Source organism: Nyctibius grandis, chromosome Z (genome assembly GCF_013368605.1).
Source record: "Nyctibius grandis isolate bNycGra1 chromosome Z, bNycGra1.pri, whole genome shotgun sequence".
Lineage (NCBI taxonomy): Eukaryota > Metazoa > Chordata > Aves > Nyctibiiformes > Nyctibiidae > Nyctibius > Nyctibius grandis.
The window spans coordinates 76,645,150-76,665,844 of NC_090695.1; the positions used below are offsets into that span (position 1 = coordinate 76,645,150).

Sequence of the window (20,695 nt, forward strand, 5' to 3'; positions counted from 1 at the left end):
AAGTTCTTAGTACACAGCAGTTCACAACTTCTGTCTTTTTTTATTTATTACAACTTAGTGTTTCAAGCGAGTAGGAATTTTGGTTATCTCACAATTTAGAGTGGCCAATCATTTACTGCTGTTCCTGTTGCTGGACAGAGGATATTTACTGAAGATCTGGCCTTAAGTTGGAAACCAGAATTTGATGAAGGTGGATGGGGTAAATGGACAGCCATATCCATTAAAACACAGGCCTCTTACCATACAGGGAGTCTGCTGCTGCAGATCCTGTATATTATTACATTAGACTATATGAATTCTTTGTACCACCCAAACTACTGAATTGCTGATCCAAATTGCACCAGCCAAGAATATCCTAAGCAATGAAGATATCACCAAGTTAAAAAAAAAATTAACAACTGATACAAATTATTTTACTAAAACGATACCAAGCGCATTCACTTCGAGAAATACCTGTCTTGCTGTGGTTGAGGTTTCCCTTCCATTGCAGTGAGAAGAGTTGGAGCCAATTCACATTGTTTTTCCACAGGCAGGCGGGGGTATCCCATCTTAACATAAATTATGGTAAAATTCTAAAGGAGTAGAAAAAGAACACAGTATTGCCACAGTGCAGAAGAAGTATCTGTTCTTTAAACTCTTCCTGTATGTTGTGTTACATAATGGGGTGTTGGAAACAACATATGTTTTGGAAGACCCAATTTCTTAATTCTCATGCTCACTGAACTGATGGCTCTTAAAGTGAAGGCTCAGCAAGACCTACTCAGAAAGGTCTTAGAAGGTCTTGCTGAGCCTCCACTTTAAAAAGAAGAAAACAACAATGTAAAAAATCCTCTCTAGCTTCTCTTACTCACTGTCAATTTCACCAAAAACCGTTTTACCTGAGCAACAGCTTCAAAGAAAGCAAATGTAATGTTCTCTCTTACCTATTTCTGAAATAAAATAGAAAGCAATATTGAATAAAGACAAAGTCAGCACCACAGGCAAGGTTTCTCTTGAAAAGATGTTTCTAAATCATCATAATTAAAAGATGCAAATACAATCCAAACACAGTCTAGTGACAGGACAGCACAGCAGCTCAATACTGAGTACTGGACTATCTGCCTGCTATCATGCTGATCTAAATCCAGGCAAGAACTGTAGAGGTAAGAGTTATGTGTTCAATGACCTGGTTGAAAGAAGTTTTGAAGTGGGAAGCATTACACTTCTTTGTAGATGGCACTTGTTAAAATTTTATGAACCTTCATGGCACAAAACAACGTGCATCACTCAGATACATGAATGAAAACAGATTTTTGACATGTCCAGTCAAAAGCACAGTTTATGTCAAGTTTGTCTTCAAACAAGATGGTTCTCTTACTCCTCTACAGAACACATGCACTGTACAAGGCCCTGGCCATTCTAAAAGGTGAACTCTGGATAATCCCACTTGTTTCAAGACAATATCAGATTACTTCTACATTACTGCTGTTTAAAGTCTAAATATTTCTCCATCAGTTTCTAAGACACTGTGTTTTCCATTTATGCTACGTATGACTGAATAGTCAAATGAGAAGGACAGAAAGCTTCTCTCTGATTTTATCACTTTTTTTCATGATGGTGATTTGCAATAGATCTACCACGGTTGAAATGAAAATTATCTTCAGTTTCACAAAAACACTTTTAAACTATTTTCACTTTTTAAATTACACTGAATTAAACCATCTATTAAAGTTTCCCCACCTATAAGGTTTTTTTCATCTTTTCTTGCTCAGCTAAGGTCCTGACCCTAAAAACACATAAAAATAAGGGTTCTCATGTTCAGAGAAATACAGATGTTTTAAGTAAGACTCTGATCCTGCACAATGTTTTAAGACCGTGATCCTGCACACATCAGGATAAGGATGGTATTGCTTGCAAAATGGAGCTTCTGACAACAAACAGACCCTCTACAATACAAGCAATGACAGTTCATGCATTCATGGAATACCAAGAGTAATCATCAGTAATTTGAAGAGAATCAAATAGTGTAGCTGTTTTATGAAACTAAGTTTCACCCACATCAGACCATAAAGTTTAGTTAAAAAAAAATCTCTTAAAACATCAAACTCATGACAATAACATACTGGCTACAAAAACTGACAGAGCTAAATTCAGGAGCTTTAAAGAATATTCTGCTTGTGTTCTTGGAAGAATAGACACTTACAGTGACAAAAGACACCGCAGAAGGATCCTGATATTGAACTAGCAATGTCTCTACTGGAAGCTGAATTTTTGGACGACTTTTGATGCGCTTATTCAGATGAACCAGCAGCTCCATGACCTGACAGGAAGAAAACAAAAAAACTTGAAAGAACCACCCCACTAATTTTACTACTTCGGATACCACACATCACCCTCAGTCCACTAGGCAGGCCTACTATAAACAAATCAGGCCTGAGCTTCCTGATTATTTAATCTCTAAGAAAACAGCAGCCATCATTCATTGTATTATCTTGAAACCACTCTGACATGTCTGAAGTCACCGTTAAAACAAACACATGAAGAGTCCCAAACCGTGACACAACCAATAACCCCCATCAACAGAAATGTCAGGAAGAAATTATTAATGAGTATGACTAGCTCTTTCTACACAGCTGGTTACTATCCCTCAAAACTGAGCCTGGGTTGGAAATCTGCATTGCTGCTCTATGTTGTGGCTGTAAAGGAACTCCAACTCACAACACAGAACAAAAACACAATGAAAAACCCCCACCCATAATAATGTTATCAAATTAAGTGTATGAAAACTATGTTTGGAGTGGAACAAGACAGGACCGAAATCCTTCAGGCAAGAGGAGAAGCCAACAGGAACCCCATGAATGTCAGACAGGAGCACTGTGCAGCCCTGCTCTGGGCAAGCAGAGCCCCAGCAGCAACGCCAACAGGGCCAGGTAGCAGCCTTGAGGGGATGGCCCTGGGCTCTGCTGGACAGACAGATGAGCAGGGGCCAGTGTGCTGAAACAGGAGAGGTGCAGAGTGGTACTTTCTCACGATGAGGACTCTCAAGGAGTGGAGCCGGGATCCAGAGAGTTTGTGCAGTCTCCATCCTTGGAGGTTTTTCAAGATCTGTCTTCATAAAACCTTCAAAATCCTGGTCTGAACTTGTAATGGGCAATTGCAAGCAGGAGGTTGGTCTGGAGACCTTCTAAGGTCCCCTCCAAGCTGAATTATCCCATCATTCTACAATCCCATGAAGCAGTTTCTTATCCACTAAATGAGATACCATAACTGAATGGAGGAACTTGAAAAACTACAGACCATCTCCACTCCCGAACAATGGGTTCTGAGATCTGCATCTGGCTCACAAACCCTATCAGATTCTCAAGCAAGGTGGTCCATAAATATAAGTGACATCAAAGAGAGTCAGCTCAGCTCCAGTAAAACCAAACAAAGACAGTCCTAGATGCATGTTGACTTCAAGCAATTCAAGTCAAAAAGCCAGGGTCTCCTTTTGATGGCTCATCACCTTGGTCACAGTATGGTGACAGAGCAACTAAACTGCTGTCACTGAAGTTCATCATGGAAACTGCAGAATCATATGCTTGCTGAGCTGCATGAGCCAAGACATCATCTTTGCACCCACTCCATGACCACATATCAAACAAAATAAAGTCCAGATATAATCCAGAGAAACTGCATAGCTGACCACCAGCATGTGACTGAGACCAGAGATAAGCTGACAAACTAAGTAATGCTGACAGGTATCAAATTTTGCTGTTGCAAAATTATTGTAATAGCAGTCACAAATTCCTATTATTTTAGAGAGGAAAAAACCTGTCTGCACACGCTTTTTTGTGAAGATAAATGTACACATATGACTACAACAGAGTTTGAGGAACCTGTTCAAATTACCCACGGTGGCTGGTGTAAAAAGCCATGGCTGGATTTGGATATGTTTGTCTTGCTTCTCTAATCATCAATACCAAATCAGTACACTAAGGATCTCATCCAGCAGTACTGATCTGACCTGAATCAGGCAAATGTCTACACTTCCGAGCACGACTGCTTCTCGTGTTTTTGCTGGCTTCACATGGGCTGCATAAAGTGACACGGTATCTAGTCTGGCACCAACGCTGTCAGTGCATTAGTACTTCTTGGGGCACCTCTGAACCACCAGAGTGAATTTACCCTGGATTAGTTCTTTGTGTGACATCGCTAAGGTAACTGATTTGGTAGAAGACATCCTAGAGTTGAATTTAACTCATCTGTCAAACCGTGGCCTGAAGAGGGATTACCCTTTCAAGAGTAAATGGATTAAGAAGGTATAGGCATTGCAAGCTTATCCACGTATCTTGACGACATTCTAGATCCGAAAATGTATGAGGACAATGAGCTCAAATTACTGAATGAGGCAGTAATACTGACCTGACAGTCACAAAACTAAGGGCAGGGATATGACCAACAAAGCAGTATGTTAAGGCAGCAGGAAGAAAAATAGAATTTTAATTTCTCACAGAATCACAGAATGTTAGGGATTGGAAGGGACCTCGAAAGATCATCTAGTCCAATCCCCCTGCCGGAGCAGGACTGCCTAGACCATATCACACAGGAACGCGTCCAGGCGGGTTTTGAATGTCTCCAGAGAGGAGACTCCACAACCTCTCTGGGCAGCCTGTTCCAGTGTTCAGTCACCCTTACAGTAAAGAAGTTTTTCCTCAAATTTAAGTGGAACCTCCTGTGCTCCAGCTTGCACCCATTGCCCCTTGTCCTGTCAAGGGATGTCACTGAGAAGAGCCTGGCTCCATCCTCTTGACACTTGCCCTTTACATATTTATAAACATTAATGAGGTCACCCCTCAGTCTCCTCTTATCTAAGCTAAAGAGACCCAGCTCCCTCAGCCTCTCCTCATAAGGGAGATGTTCCACTCCCTTAAAAATTCTCCTTTCCATTCCAGCAGTACAAGCTTGAGGAGAAAGTTAGTCTGGGGAGTTCGAGTGAAAGTAGAATGTAGTCAATCCATCTGATGTACTGCACAAACTACACAGTGCTTCTAAAGTTGGGTGGACATCCTTGAACAACTGTATTGATCTACGTTTCAGCGGCACAATGGCAACACACAGATGTTCTTTTTGCTCATATATCTACACTATCAAAAGCTACACTGTCAATTCAATTAAAATGGTGTAAGTTTTCAAACCACAATTAACTAGGCTGGCACACTTTTTGTTGTTGTGGTTTGTTTTTTTTTTTAACCACTACAATAATTGCAGGAGAGAGACATGACATGGGATGGCAGAGTTTTGTCATTGCCTATAGTCAGTCACTAGGTGAATAGTTTGTTCTTTTCTTTCCATTCTATTTCATCTACTTTATTAGCCTTTATTGGATTAGTTTTCCAAACACCTGAGTGCTCATGTAAAAAAACATACGCTTTTGTTTTACTTACGTTGCCGTAACATGATTTTGAGGCTAGAGTTGAACAATAAGCACATTCTTTGTTGTCCACCAATCAAAATTAGCAGTGGAAAGCTAGGTATTTGTGTTAAAAAGTCATTAACATTTGAAAAATGCATCAGACTTCTTAAGACATTTTTCCACCACATTAATGGCAAAGGAAGAGAAAGCAGAAGATTGAAAAGCTGAGTTCTGATGTTAGTAACAGAAAAACACAATGTGCATGTTCAACAGATTTACTTGCAAGTTATACACTCCACAGTAAATCTTCACTGATGTTCATTAGAATAAAAAACTGACAGTCTTCCCCTCCCCTCTGTCTCACTGATACATTATTTTGCTATGTGAAAAATACCAAACAAAAAAAAATCAACACATACAAAGCAAAAAATAGAATACTGAGAGAGTCAACTTCCTTCACTGATACGGCAAGAGAAGAGTTCAGGGTAATTTCCTTGACTGCAATGAATTTGACAAATACCAAGCAGTACAGGGAAGTGCTGTAATTGCTTATATTATCATCTTGTATAGATAAAAATCTATAGTCTAAACACATAGAACGAAGAAGAAACGAGTTTTATTTCATTATTCATTCAAACACAGAAACTACAATATACCATAACAATGCTGTGTGATTTTGAGATGCCTCTTAAAACTTAATTTACAAAGGAGTAGTCCTCCCCCTTTCCTGAATCTTACAACACTCAAAAAAAAAAGACAACAATAACAGTTTATGAAAAAAAAATCATGTAAAAATACCCTAAGAAATTTCACTAGCTAGTTGGATGCTTTTCTTCACAGCTTCAAGTGCACATGATAAGCAGGTATTCAGAAGAACCCTCCATCCAAGCTGGAGTATCTCATTCAGCACAGTGGAAATGGCTTCACATTTATGGTTCAACTTTCATGTGATCACTGCCAGGACCATGTTTTGTGCAGAACTTTTAGAAAAAATCTGTGTTCTAGTTACTTGCAGGTTCTGAAACCTACTCATAAATCCAGCAAAGGCATGATCATTTCACTATTTCTACAAGACAAAGAGAGGATTATAAAAAAGCTTCTTTTCCACCACCACTTCCCAACAGTCCGTCTGCACTCTGCTCACAAAGGTTCTGGTCCACCTCTATCACCAGGCAGCTCCTTCTGATGAACAGCTGCAGGGACAAGAATCCACCCTTTGTTTTCTCTCCCAGCTGCTCAAATCTCTTATACTCAGCTGCTGCTGCCCCATTGGCCTCTTCTGGCTACAGCCTCCTGGCAGAACAGGAAACACAAGCAGGTGCTCCTCTGTCTGAACCTAGACCAGGTCAGACCTCTTCCGCTGTTAACACTAGGTTTAGCGATCTCCTCATGCAATCCCACAACTGCTGTTGCACAAGACTTGTGCAAGAACACAGGCCTGGGGAAAAAAAACCTGCTAGTAAACAGAATTCAGCTCTCTGCTACAGAAGGCAGCTACATCACACGTGAATTCCTTCACATTCACATTAAATTCCATCTTCTACACTGTTTGGTCCTTGCCTGGCCACAGGAATAGGAGGAACAACCAGTATGTGGTGTCAGGGAACCAGGGGCAGGCCCAGTAGCCCAGCAGAGGAGAGGCTGCCGCAGATCCACACCCCCAGGTCCAACCAGGAGAGGCACACATTCACTAGTGGGCTTCACCCCTAGAGAACCACACTTGTTCCTCCACAAACCACCTGCGTCCATCCCTTTCCCTGCCTTTGGTTCCTCCACTAAACATACCATTAGAAGGCTTGCACAATCTCAAAATGCTCTTCCCCTGCATCCCACTGTGTCCACTACCCCTACATAGCACCATCTCAGTCTAAAAGGTGTTATGTCATTGACTCATCTTGATGGGTTTCATGCCTGGACAGTGGAGCTAAGGGTCTCCTCAGACAGGCCTGGGAGGGACCTAGACAGGATGCCCCTTCCTCTGAGTCCTTAACTGCATGCCTGCCTGCCATGGTGCCTCTGTGTTCCCCTGAACTTGTAGAAATGGGCCTTTGATGGGCTGATGGCTCCTACAATGGGCCTGGGATTAGCTGGGGCAGGGCGTTACACAGGTTTCTGCACTTGCCCTCATGCCTCTGTGCTCCCTTGAGGGTATACAGATGACCTTTTATCCTATAACCTAACACAGGGCACTGAATTCCCCATGTGCATATTAAATTCCATCTCTAAAACTGTTTGGTCCTTGCTCCTATGCCTGTAACCAGGCAAGTACCGAACAGTTTTGGAGATGGAATTTAATATCTACCTGAACGAATTCTGTGATAAAGCTGCCTTCTGTACCAGGGAACTGAATTCCTTCAGGTAGGTATCAAATTCCATCTTCAAAATTGCTTGGTCCGTGCTCCCATTCCTGTTATTAGACAAGTGGAGTCCCTCAAGGGTCGGTACTGGGACCAGTTCTATTCAATATATTCATTAATGACTTGGATGAGGGAATAGAGTGCACTGTCAGCAAGTTCGCTGATGACACAAAACTGGGAGCAGTGGCTGACACACCGGAAGGCTGCGCAGCCATTCAGAGAGATCTGGACAGGCTGGAGAGTTGGGCGGGGAGAAATTTAATGAAATATAACAAGGGCAAGTGTAGAGTCCTGCATCTGGGCAAGAACAACCCCATGTACCAGTACAAGTTGGGGGCAGAGCTGTTGGAGACCAGCGTAGGGGAAAGGGACCTGGGGGTCCTAGTGGACAGCAGGATGACCATGAGCCAGCAATGTGCCCTTGTGGCCAAGAAGGCCAATGGCATCTTGGGGTGTATTAGAAGGGGTGTGGTTAGCAGGTCAAGAGAGGTTCTCCTCCCCCTCTACTCTGCCCTGGTGAGGCCGCATCTGGAATATTGTGTCCAGTTCTGGGCCCCTCAGTTCAAGAAGGACAGGGAACTGCTAGAGAGAGTCCAGCGCAGAGCCACGAAGATGATCAAGGGGGTGGAACATCTCCCTTATGAGGAGAGGCTGAGGGAGCTGGGTCTCTTTAGCTTAGATAAGAGGAGACTGAGGGGTGACCTCATTAATGTTCATAAATATGTAAAGGGCAAGTGTCAAGAGGATGGAGCCAGGCTCTTCTCAGTGACATCCCTTGACAGGACAAGGGGCAATGGGTGCAAGCTGGAACACAGGAGGTTCCGCATAAATATGAGGAAAAACTTCTTTACGGTGAGGGTGACCGAACACTGGAACAGGCTGCCCAGAGAGGTTGTGGAGTCTCCTTCTCCGGAGACATTCAAAACCCGCCTGGACGCGTTCCTGTGTGATATGGTCTAGGCAATCCTGCTCCGGCAGGGGGATTGGACTAGATGATCTTTCGAGGTCCCTTCCAATCCCTAACTTTCTGTGATTCTGTGATTCTGTGAAGTGAATGACATTAATGAGTAAGTCTTCACGGTCTTTCGCACACAGAAGCAAGCTTGCTCCACATGTGGTGTAAATCAGGTGGATGCACAACAGCCCTAACCTGGAAGTCATGGCAACTGCCTCTGTGGCCGTAAGTCTTGGTCTCAGGCTAACTCATAGCTAGCTGGCCTCAAGGGGAAATAAATGCAGCCACCACACATCTGCAAAAGCCACACATCTGCAAAAGACCTTGCTGATATAAGCAATGACTGTTTTCTTTAAGCCTTAACAGTTGTAATAAACCCGTTCTCTATCAGGCTCACAACTTTTCCTCAAAGAGTAAATTCCTTCACAGAGAACATCCAAGTGTAGTGAATCATGATATGTCAGGGGCATTTCATTGTCCCTGACGGGAAAAACATACCATTAAGGTAAATTGCACCCTTACCTTTTTACGAACTCCTTCCTGTGTGCTGGACAGCTTGAGGAGAACAGGGGGTAGGAATTTGGAAATAATGTTCTGTAACTGCTCGTCTGTTTCTGCATGGCCAAGACGCAAGAACACACGTTCAAGTTGATCTGCAGTTAAAAAAAAAAAAAAAAAGGAGGAAAAGAGAAACTGGTTGAAACTCAAAATTGCTGTAGCAAGAAAACAACTTATTTGAACATCCCCTAATGGGCTTGTAAGAAACGCTGCACACAATTCTTAAAGCACTTCCATCACAACAGCATTCAACACAGATCCACCTTCTATTTTTAACACTAACTGAGCAAACTGTTGATGGTAGAAACCAGCCTCGTAGCTTCCAAAACTACCCTCCACAACTACGTGGACACCACTCCTATCAAAGACAGAAACAATTAAGATTTCCTTTGCTTCACACTGTGTTTCAAACAGAGGCTAGAACACCTCCAAAGGTGAAACAGAAGCTTAGGATCTCCAAGTCATTTCCTGCCCTTTCTGCTTCGACAGTAAAGGTGTGCGGCTGTGGGGCTGCTAACTTTTGAAAATACACTTGCTGTGATCTGTATTCAGACCATGATGTTCTCTTAATTAAGAGGGCAAAAAGACCTGGCCCATTCTTGTTATTATTCTTGTTAAACCTAGGGCTCCAGTCATGCACAGAGACCCCATTGTGGTAGACGTTGTGTCAACAGAACAAAACCACCAAGCACGTACAACAAAACCCAAGACCAAATACAGTTAGTATTGCAGAAAGGAAAGAGTCTAGGCAAAGCACAAGTTATAAGCTTGAGGCAAGCCATGCCATGGCAGTTGAATACAAATAAACAGGCTGCACACCTGAAAGCAGGAGAAACAAGCTACATGGTGAAAAACAAGTTCTTTGAAAGCTTCTGGCCACTGTTGCAGGGTAAATTTGATACTCATGGTAGTATTCATAGTACACCTTGACACAGGCTAACCTGTTCTGCCCACGACTTTCTGTTAAGCCACTTAGGTCTTCCAGAAAATCTTTACAAAGCTGTACAAATGTTGACTGAACCAGTTACTGATTTGTTACAATCTATTGACCTTTCTTCCAAAAGACAGCATTATATTAAATAGGAATAAGATCGCAAGCGTGAAACCCAGGACATATTGCTGTAACTTAAAACACGAAGCTCCTATCATTGCTCTACAAAGCTGCTGGAGTGTTATAGTAAATTTACCTTCCTCTAGCCAGCAGGTCTCCTCCCCAAACCCAGGAAGGAACACAAAAAAATATTTTGTTAATGTCTGCAAAGAGGTAGATGTTGCAACTCCTACAAAATCAAGAGAATGGGGGAGGGAGGGGAGAAGCAATAAACATCTGTTTTCTCAGTGAGATAGCAGATCATTTCAAGGAAACAGATGAGACCAAAATCTTCCATTCGCAGCTCAAGTACAAGGGCTGAGGGCCATCCGTCTTTATACAGAGAATGGAAGAGTCCCTATTTCAAGCAGCAGCATGCAGCTGCCCCAACAGCTAAACCAGAAGCAAAGCAAAACCTCCTTGGCACAGCAGCATTCACAGAATCACAGAATAAACCAGGTTGGAAGAGACCTCAGGGATCATCGAGTCCAACCATTGCCCTGACACCACCCTGTCAACTAGACCATGGCACTAAGTGCCATGTCCAGTCTTTTCTTAAACACATCCAGAGATGGTGACTCCACCACCTCCCTGGGCAGCCCATTCCAATGTCTAATAACCCCTTCTGAGAAGAAATGCTTCCTAATGTCCAACCTGAACCTCCCCTGGCGAAGCTTGAGGCTGTGTCCTCTTGTCCTATTGCTAGTTGCCCAGGAGAAGAGGCCAACTCCCACTTCACTACAACCTCCCTTCAGGTAGTTGAAGACTGCAATAAGGTCACCTCGGAGCCTCCTCTTCTCCAGGCTAAACAACCCCAGCTCCCTCAGCCGTTCCTCGTAGGACAGACCCTCCAGACCCTTCACCAGCTTGGTCGCTCTCCTCTGGACTCGCTCCAACACCTCAACATCTTTCTTGAAGTGCAGGGCCCAGAACTGGACACAGTATTCAAGGTGCGGCCTCACCAGTGCCGAGTACAGAGGGACGATCACTTCCCTAGAGCAGCTGGCTACGCTATTCCTAATAGAGGCCAGGATGCCATTGGCCTTCTTGGCCACCTGGGCACACTGCTGGCTCATGTTTAGCCGGCTGTCAATCAGCACCCCCAGGTCTCTTTCCACCGGGCCGCTCTCCAACCACTCTTCCCCCAGCCTGTAGCGCTGCATGGGGTTGTTGTGGCCGAAGTGTAAGACCTGGTACTTGTTCCTGATGGCCAGACCAAGAAGAGTCCTTGTGCACAGGTTCAGGAGTGTCTCTTCTCCATTCTGCAGCATGGCAGGCCAGATCCACAGGCAACAAGGAGACCCAAGGCTTTTGAAGGGACTACAGGTCTTGAGGCATCCTACAAGGAGGAAATCATTCCCCTAAAGACTAATCTAAGGTCACCTGTTGAAAGCAGAGATTAGAGGGGGTCCAAGGAGAACCCTCCTTCAGTGGAGGAGGATCACTGAGCTGGCTGTAAAGGACTACAGAGGCAAAAAAGAAAAAAGCACTGGTACAGGGCAGAGGTAAAGACTGAGGTGAACAAAGATAGTTGGAACTTCAGTGAACAAAGGATGTTCAAATGCAAATACATCTCTAGCCAGGAAACCTATCATGATGTAGCTGCAGAAGCCCTTACTGTCCTATTTTTTAAATCTGTGCTATCCCTGCACCGACTCCGCACAGCATCATTGCTCCTCTGCTAGCTGCAGATTAAACATAAACATGTCACTTCCAACATTTTATTTTCTGCTGAGCAAATATCGCAGGCAGCTGAAAGGACAAAGGACCATCAAATTTTACTGTCAGGAAAATTAGAAGCTAAGACACTGCAGCACCTACAATGCAAACTGACTTGCCAGTCAATCCCTTGTTTCAGGCAGATTTCATGGAACAATCAGGCTGCCAGCAAGTCAATGACTCCACAATATTTATCTCATATTCCAATTATTGTTTTTTAAATTCTAATAATTTCCTTCTTTCTTCACCTTCCTTCTCATGCTATGCTCCCCGCCCCGCCCCCCCCCCCCTCCAAATGATCTCCCCCTCCAGGACCCCCCCACAGTGTCTCATGACCCACCAGCACTAGGGGACTGCTTAGGCCACACCAAGCAGTTGAACCAACTCCAACAATGAACAAAATCATCAAATCTTTCCCCTTGGATCTGGAACTCCAGGAGACCACTGCAGACCCATCATCCTCAAGCAAGCTGGCTGAGGAACCTCCCCAACATGTGCCTTCACATGGCAACAGATCAGACTCGAGTGTAGGGAAACACCAGTGAAGTTATTTGTAAATCCATTAGTTGTAGCCATTGGACTACACACACCTTCCAAAAGGCACAGAAACCACTCTGCACGTGCCCACATGAAGTACAGCAATGCACTGAACTGCAAGCATCTACCCCGTTTCCAGCTTCCTCCATTATTCTGTTGTTACAAGCAGCAACCAGAATTGTAACAATAATAGAGATCAGGAGAAAAAAAAAAAGCTACCCCCTTGTTTATGCTGCCTGTAAGATACGTTTATTACTTTTCCTGAACCTCTGCTGCCTAGTCAGTTAAGCCCTGATACTGCCATCAGGTATCCGTATCCTTCCCTTAACCATAAGCACGACAGGAGTCTTGAGCAAATTTAAGCAGACTAGTCGCCTGCTGCAGTTCAGAAACTGGTCAGGAGTTTGTCAGAGCACTCTCCCGCGCTACCGTGCAGGCTGTATCCATAGCAGCAGGACAGGGAAACAAAGAGCTATAAACCCTCCCAAGTATTGCACATCAACCATTTTCTCCCCAGTTTTTATACTACTAACAACTAAGACCATCTCTCAAGCTGACAGCATTCATTACAGGAAAGCATAAACCCTGGAGATTTAAAGCCCCACACACAGTGGTCCCGGAGAGGAGCTGGGGACAAAATATTTCAGACTCACACACCGTGTCCTACCTCCGTGTGTGTTGCAGACCCACTGGCTGGCATGGGGCAAGCTCCTTTCCCTCCCCACCTCATGACTTCTCACAACCTTCACCTGGCCTCCCCGCCCAGCATGCACCACCGAGCAGACCACTGTGCATCAGACATCAAACGAGACAAAGGGTTTGCTCCCCACCCATCTCACGTTCCCACATCGCGCACTTCACAGGTTTTTAAGAATGAAGCCAAAGCCTTCTCCATCTAGTTTTACAGCCCCTGTTGCTGACTATAAAACTGCACAGTTGTAATTTTGGGGGTGGGGGGAGGGGGACACACCACTAGGTTATACGATAATAAAAGTAAGTACATCAAGAGGTCTACCTTCCTTTGCCACACACCATAGAAAAAATGATGACACAAACCGGTTTGAAACTTAGCAACTGAAATTAACTACTACAGCAATCTCACCGCAACTTGACAGTAAGAGCACTGAATTTCAAAGAGAAAGTTGTACACATCTCAGTCTTTACCTTTGCTAGCCAACACTGAACTTAAAACGCAGTCCATGCAATGACACGCTTCCTATAATTTTTCCTCTCACAAGTTTACTAATACAGTTAAAGATAAAAGTTTTCTGGAAGCTCTGGAAGAAAGAAGTAATGGAGAGATGGCATTTAGTAAAGCATAGCTTTATCCCCATCTAAAAAGCCAATACTTAAGACATCTGAGATTTTACAAAGGCTTCTCCTTTCTCAATCTCACATTAAACTCTCATCTCAAATTTAGGACTGTAAGATTTCCTTGGTATTCGTTCCCATCTATAGCACCCTCTGTATTAGCTAATTCTATATGTTTATAAAATTACTTACCCACAGCATCCTCCTGGACAAACTGGCTGCCCGGGGCTTGGATGGGTGGACTCTTAAATGGGTTAAAAACTGGCTGGATGGCCGAGCCCAGAGAGTGGTGGTGAATGGGGCAAAGTCCAACTGGTGGCCAGTCACTAGCGGTGTTCCCCCGGGCTCAGTTCTGGGGCCGGTGCTGTTCAATATCTTTATAGACGTAGGGATCTATATATCTTTATAGACGTAGGGATCTAGACGTAGGGATTGAGTGCACCCTCAGCAAATTTGCAGACGACACCAAGCTGGGTGGCAGTGTCGATCTGCTGGAGGGTAGGAAGGCCCTTCAGAGGGATTTGGACAGGTTAGATAGATGGGCCGAGACCAACGGCATGAGGTTCAACAAGAACAAGTGCCGGGTCTTACACTTCAGCCACAACAACCCCATGCAGCGCTACAGGCTGGGGGAAGAGTGGGTAGAAAGCGGCCCGGTGGAAAGAGACCTGGGGGTGCTGATCGACAGCTGGCTAAACATGAGCCAGCAGTGTGCCCAGGTGGCCACGAAGGTCAATGGCATCCTGGCCTCTATTAAGAATAGTGTAGCCAGCCGCTCTAGGGAAGTGATCGTCCCTCTGTACTCAGCACCGGGGAGGCCGCACCTTGAATACTGTGTTCAGTTCTGGGCCCCGCACTTCAAGAAAGATGTTGAGGTGTTGGAGCGAGTCCAGAGGAGGGCGACCAAGCTGGTGAAGGGTCTGGAGGGTCTGTCCTACGAGGAACGGCTGAGGGAGCTGGGGTTGTTTAGCCTGGAGAAGAGGAGGCTCAGAGGTGACCTTATTGCAGTCTACACCTACCTGAAGGGAGGTTGTAGTGAAGTGGGAGTTGGCCTCTTCTCCTGGGCAACTAGCAATAGGACAAGAGGGCACAGCCTCAAGCTTCGCCAGGGGAGGTTCAGGTTGGACATCAGGAAGAATTTCTTTACAGAAAGGGTTATTAGACATTGGAATGGGCTGCCCAGGGAGGTGGTGGAGTCACCATCTCTGGATGTGTTTAAGAAAAGACTGGACATGGCACTTAGTGCCATGGTCTACTTGACAGGGTGGTGTAGGGGCAACAGTTGGACTCGATGATCCATAAGGTCTCTTCCAACCTGGTTGATTCTGTGATACTTCCATAGTCAATCTACTGCAGTTTAACTCTGGTGAACATTGGGCTGGGGGAAGAACATGCTGTCAGATGCACAGGGCCAACTTTTAATGCAGTCCAGAGAATTTACAAAAAAAAAAAAAAAAAAGACTGCCATTATTTTATTCATACCAGTGAGAAAGTCAAAGTGAAAGGGAGACAGGAGGAAAGGAAGGAGACTTCAGTGGAAGCAAAACTGGAAAACCCTGTGCCCAATCCTGTAGGGCTCTATGCAGACCGCTCTAAGAACAAACCTGCACGTCAGAAGCATTGGAAAAGCGCAGGGCACACCGAGATCACCATCAGCCTTCTAGATTCGCTCCACTGTGGATAGCCCCTTGCTCTGCCAGCGAGTGTTGGAGGGAATAACTCAAATAAGATTAAATCACTGCTACCCTTCAGCACACCACTTAATTCATTATTTTTGAGATACTCTTACAAGTTTGCCTTTACAGACATGAAAGCTGGAAGCAAATTCTTGAAAGAAAGATGATTGCTACGTCACTCAGAATCTGCTCATAAGCTATGTGCCAACCATAGTCCCTGTCAGACTTGTCCACTACATTAGAAAGAACCTGAGAAATCATGTCTGGTTTAATAAGTAGTCTTAGAAACATCATATGTGTTCCACAGTTGTGACAGTCAACATTTTACCACTGAATAAAAAAAAAAACACCACTACTAAGAATTAACTGCGTGAGTAGAAAAATTAATACCAGGTAGTCTTGTTTTTAAAATACATACAATTAAGATAATGCAAAATTTATAACAGATATTCATGTATTTTGGCACAACCACAACTTCTTTCCACGCTGCTGTGTAGTGTTTTCGCACAATATCTCATTTTTTTGTGGCATTTCCCCAAGATAAACGTAAATACGGAGAATTTAACAGTGGGCATTGCATATGAAGAGACATTCCCTTTCACTGTATGTAAAAGAACCAAAGTGGCAGGAAAACATGATACATCTTTGGATCCCTGTTTCCAGCAGCAGTGTCCAATCTGTGTCAACAGACATGTTGTATTTGGAAACTAAAATCCCCAAGTTACCATGGCAATGCAGTCACCTATCTGTGAGAAAATGCATGTTTCACTTCTGGTTCTTTCCAGTCTTCATTGAAGACTACAAGGACGAATATAGGGTTCAGCACTCAGGACCACACCTCAAGCAAAAAGGAAAGGAATAGATTTCAAAACACGGATAATGTATACAAATTTTACAAGAAAGTCACATTAACAGCAAGCCTCTAACTTCCAAATCCTGCAACACTGGCCATGAAAGGGTCAGAGCTATTTCTAAGTCTTGTTACTTCAGAACTAATCTTGCAGTCTCCCAGGCCAACAACAAAATCCCAGCCTGCTCGCTGAAACAACATGCCCCTTCTTCCTATCCTGCCGTACGGTAGCTTGCCAAAGGGAACAACTGAGAGAAAGGCACAGAAAGGATAAAGTAAACAAATAAACAGCTTAATGTTTTCCTTCTGTTAACAAGGGTGTTTCCCTTCCTTTTGTTTTGTTTTGTTTTTTATTTTAAATTAAAATCACAGAAGTGAACTCTTTGAATGCTTGGCCTTACTGAGGTAGCTGGTTTGCTGTTTATCCATCTTTTTCTCAGAGAGATCTCCTCTAAGCGCAGTTCCATTTCAGGTGCCCAGGTCCTCCTCCTTGTCCTTATGCAAGATAAAGAATTAGCTCCCTCTGGCATTCATAGATATTATGCACAGCAAGTCAGCTGTTCTGCGCAGACCCCTCAGCAATGTATATTTGCTTAGTTGAATAACAAGTAAAACAAACACACAACCTTGTTTTTATGAAAACTGACTCAAGAAACTACTGGGGCTATAACATGTCAAGCTAACTGTACTTCGTAATTTAACTCATCACCACAAAAGTGTCCCAGGAACTGAAAAGAGTCCAAATACTCCACAAGAGAGCAGAGAGTAGCACAGCAAAATTCTGTGCATAAAGACAGAATTTATCTTCTCTTTCCTGCAAAGTGTCTGCTTAACAGATCAGTGGGACTACTACATTAAAGCATTTCTAGAACTCTGTTTCAGTAAATCAAACAATCAAAAAAACCCCTCTCCTCCGTTACCCAAACTCTGTAGAACCATTACATCGCACCAGCATCCCCCACATTTTCTCCCAAAGGCCCTATACCAAATAAAGAGTACTGGACCTAGGAGCGTTTCAACTTCACTGCCTGGATCGCAGGGACAGTTTTAGGGACAGTTCCTTGCCAAAGCAAAAGCTCAAACACACCCTTCAGTCCCTCCAGAGCTAAGCAATTGTTTCTGCACTATCCTGCACACAGACAAAAGAACAGAGTTCTCATCTACTCTGCCACTACTAAAATAGGAGTCAAATTCTTGTTCAAATAGTATTAGACTGTGGGAGAAAATATATCTAGTATGATTACAGTAGCACACAGCGAGTCAGGATTTGCTGGTGCTATTCCTGGCTCTACCAGTAACCCATTGAGTGCCTACAGCCAAATCACTTAGCGGGGTATTTGTAAGAGTAGGCCAGTCACCAGGTTATTTTATGAGATCCGACTGGAAAAGGCTGGGAAGGGCTGGGGGAGGGAAGGTATAGTCTCTTTTTTCATCTTATTCTTCCATTTTATAGAAAAGCTTATACAAAAGCTTGAACAGCATACTGAAACCCAAAGATTTGCAATATGCCGGGCTTAGGCTCTCCATTCAAGTAGCCGACTATTCTTACTCAAAATTAACTTTCCCTTCTCTTGCATCTCAACCCTTATGGTTTCAGGGTCAATTTACCGACTTTGCATTAATTTTTAAACTGCCATATCTCCATTCTTATGCTGTCTTCAATCTGTCCTCTAAAACAGTAAGCACCCGTATACAGAGTTTAAGCAAACAGCAAGAGTTTATGTGTTTGACTGGAGCTATAGATCAAAGCCTCCTGTAGCCATGTGTATATAAAGCAAGGAAAACTGGTTTTCCAACCTAAAACTAGCAGTAATTATCCTTGTTATTTTGGGGCTACTCATCATCCTAAAAAGGAACAGATGTCTTTCCAAATATGCTGAAATTTAACTATTTAAATGTATCAAACGACAGTAGGCCCACAGAAAGACTGTTCAGTTTCACTTTCTTTCTCTACATGAAATTACCCTTTTTCCATTAGCTTTAATTTTTATTTAAGACAACGGTACTTTCTATCCAGTGACAGATGAGGTACTAGCGAAAAAAACAAACCAAACCAAACCATTCTCTTTCCTCCCCCTTCCAAAAAAATAATTTCTAACTAAACTAACAAAAACCTCTCAATTCTGAAGGATGCAGTGGTCAAATAACCTGAATGACATGATATAATTATTAACACCAATCTCAATCTAAGGACATTTGTCCCTTCGGCGCAGTTTAACACAGAGGGCTGCGTAGCAACCAGCATATGGCTGAGGACTAATTTTCTGCAGGATCAGATTTGGAGCCTGGAAAGCTAGATTACAAACAGATAAAAGCTGAGGAGTCGCAAGCAAGAGATCTCACACTGACCAGTTTCACCAGGGGGAATCATGTTAGCATTGTAAAACTGACTGAAGAATCTCCTGGATGACAGCGAGGTCTGTCACCATCACGATTACAATTTATCCTAGTTGTCAATGGAATAAATAGCTTGGTATTTGTGTCCTCCAATTCAAGGATCAGTGTAACTGAAAGACCCTCTTACTCCATCGTGAGATCCTGGCTCTTTAGCTGCATAAAGGACATCCACACTATTAGCATATGCCTTATTCCACTCAACCTAGTTCCAGTAGCATCTAACAAAGAGCAGAACAAGGATGTTATCGACACAGCAGCACACTGAGAACAACAAAAAAGCCCAAGTGACACAGCACACAGAAATGCCTTAGAACTGAAAGCCAATAGCACAAATATGCTCAAAGTGTTTCTTCTGCCCTTCCTCTCTGGTGGTTGCCAAGTACTATTTCAGGGCAACCAAAGGCCCTCTCGCTTGGCTGAGTCATACATTATCTTGCTATTAACTCTTCGTGGTTGTCCAAAAACCAGCTCCACTCCCAAGACAGGAAAAGCTGGGAAAGAAAAACCGTTCTTTAAAGTTTGGCTTCTGCAAAGGAAAGTCGATCGTTTCCTGCACCGGACTGCGACAGGGATTTGGAGGTGACGAGAATACAGAGCTGGGCTTCCCCTGCCCTGCACGCTCAGTGGCAGAGCCACGCATCTCCGACTCTGGCTGCTCCCATCATGTGCCGAGAGCTGCAGAGGCTGAGGATGTGCTCACACCCCTACGGTGAGCCTCACCACTGCACTCGCAGCACGAGAGAGGTCTGCGCCAACCCATTAATGCTTCAGCACACGTTATTTTTACAGCGGTCCTGTGGCTAAAAGGCGGTGATCGAACAAAGCCGAGCGAGGGCCGGCGGGCAAGAGCTGCCGCTCGCCCCTTCAGGGAGCGGGGCTACAGGGACAGCGGGGTGCTGATGCTACCCCTGCACCGGGGGGTCTGCCGGCTCTGCGCCCCGGCGGCCCCCCCGCGGCCTCCCCTCGGCGAGGAGCCACCGCCTCCCGCCCAGCGCGCAGGCGGGGCGGCCCCGCAAGGTCACGCAGCCGGACAGCGGCGGGAGAAGGCGCGGGCCCGGCAGGCCGCAGCGAGCCCGCCCTGCCCGCGGAGGGGCCGGGGCTGAGGGAAGCCGCCCCAGCCCTCGGTTTCCGCTTCCCGACATGGCTGCCCAGCGCTGGGCCCGGCCCCGCCGCCAGTACCGCCTGGCCGAGCCGCAGCTGGGCCCCGCCGAGGACAGCCCTCGGCCCGGCCCCGCCGCAGCCCCGCGCCCGCCCGCCGCCCGCGGGCAAGGCGCCCGATCGGGAGCCCCCGGCGCCGCGGCCACTTACTGAGCTCGTCCTGGGCAGCCGCGGCGGCCGCAGCCATGTTGCCAGCTGGGGAGGGAGGGAGGCGGTGAGAGAGGAGACGCGCCGCAGCCGCCCGGCCCCGGCCGCTCCCCGCCTCCCGCCCCTCTCCTCCGCCGGCGGCTCGGCACAGGCAGCGGGCCGACTGCCGTTGCCTCCTCCTCTCTGCGGCTCTCCCCGACGCCAACCGCCGCGAGGGACGGCGGAGCCCGGCAGCGCCCGCCCTCCCGTCACCGCTGTTTTATATTTAGAAAGAGCTGAGCCATCGTCCCCGCCGCCCGCCCCCGCCGCGCACACGCACCGGCCCGCCGGCGCCGCTGAGGCGCGGCGAGGGGCTGCACCGGCCCCCCCCTCCGCGCCCGCGGCTCCCGGTGGGTCCCAAGGAGAGGGGCGGCGAGGGGCAGCAGACTGACCCGAGTCCGCGCTGACATCCATGACGGCCGCGGTGCGGTGCGCGCTCTCCACAGGGGCGGAGGAGGGAATCGGCCCGGGGAGGCGCGGGCGGTGCAGCTGCGCCCCCTCTCGGCCGTCGGTGCCGCCAGCAGCCC

At 45.6% G+C, this 20,695-nt stretch overlaps 1 protein-coding gene across 3 annotated transcripts in view; it reads right to left on the reverse strand.

The window, feature by feature from the left end:
- Nucleotides 1-20,637, reverse strand: part of ECPAS (Ecm29 proteasome adaptor and scaffold) — a 71,508-nt gene extending 50,871 nt beyond the window's left edge. For 2 of the 3 annotated variants that reach the window (XM_068422446.1, XM_068422444.1), the window contains exons 1-4: nucleotides 20,133-20,360; nucleotides 9,209-9,339; nucleotides 2,183-2,299; nucleotides 454-572 (exon numbers count right to left, since the gene is read on the reverse strand). In XM_068422446.1, coding sequence (XP_068278547.1) covers nucleotides 454-572; nucleotides 2,183-2,299; nucleotides 9,209-9,339; nucleotides 20,133-20,169 — 404 coding nt within the window. In that variant the 5' untranslated portion in view covers nucleotides 20,170-20,360. Of the gene's footprint in view, nucleotides 1-453; nucleotides 573-2,182; nucleotides 2,300-9,208; nucleotides 9,340-20,132; nucleotides 20,361-20,560 lie in introns of those variants that run through there. The other variant, XM_068422445.1, reaches the window with a different exon arrangement.
- Nucleotides 20,638-20,695: the final 58 nt, after the last annotated feature.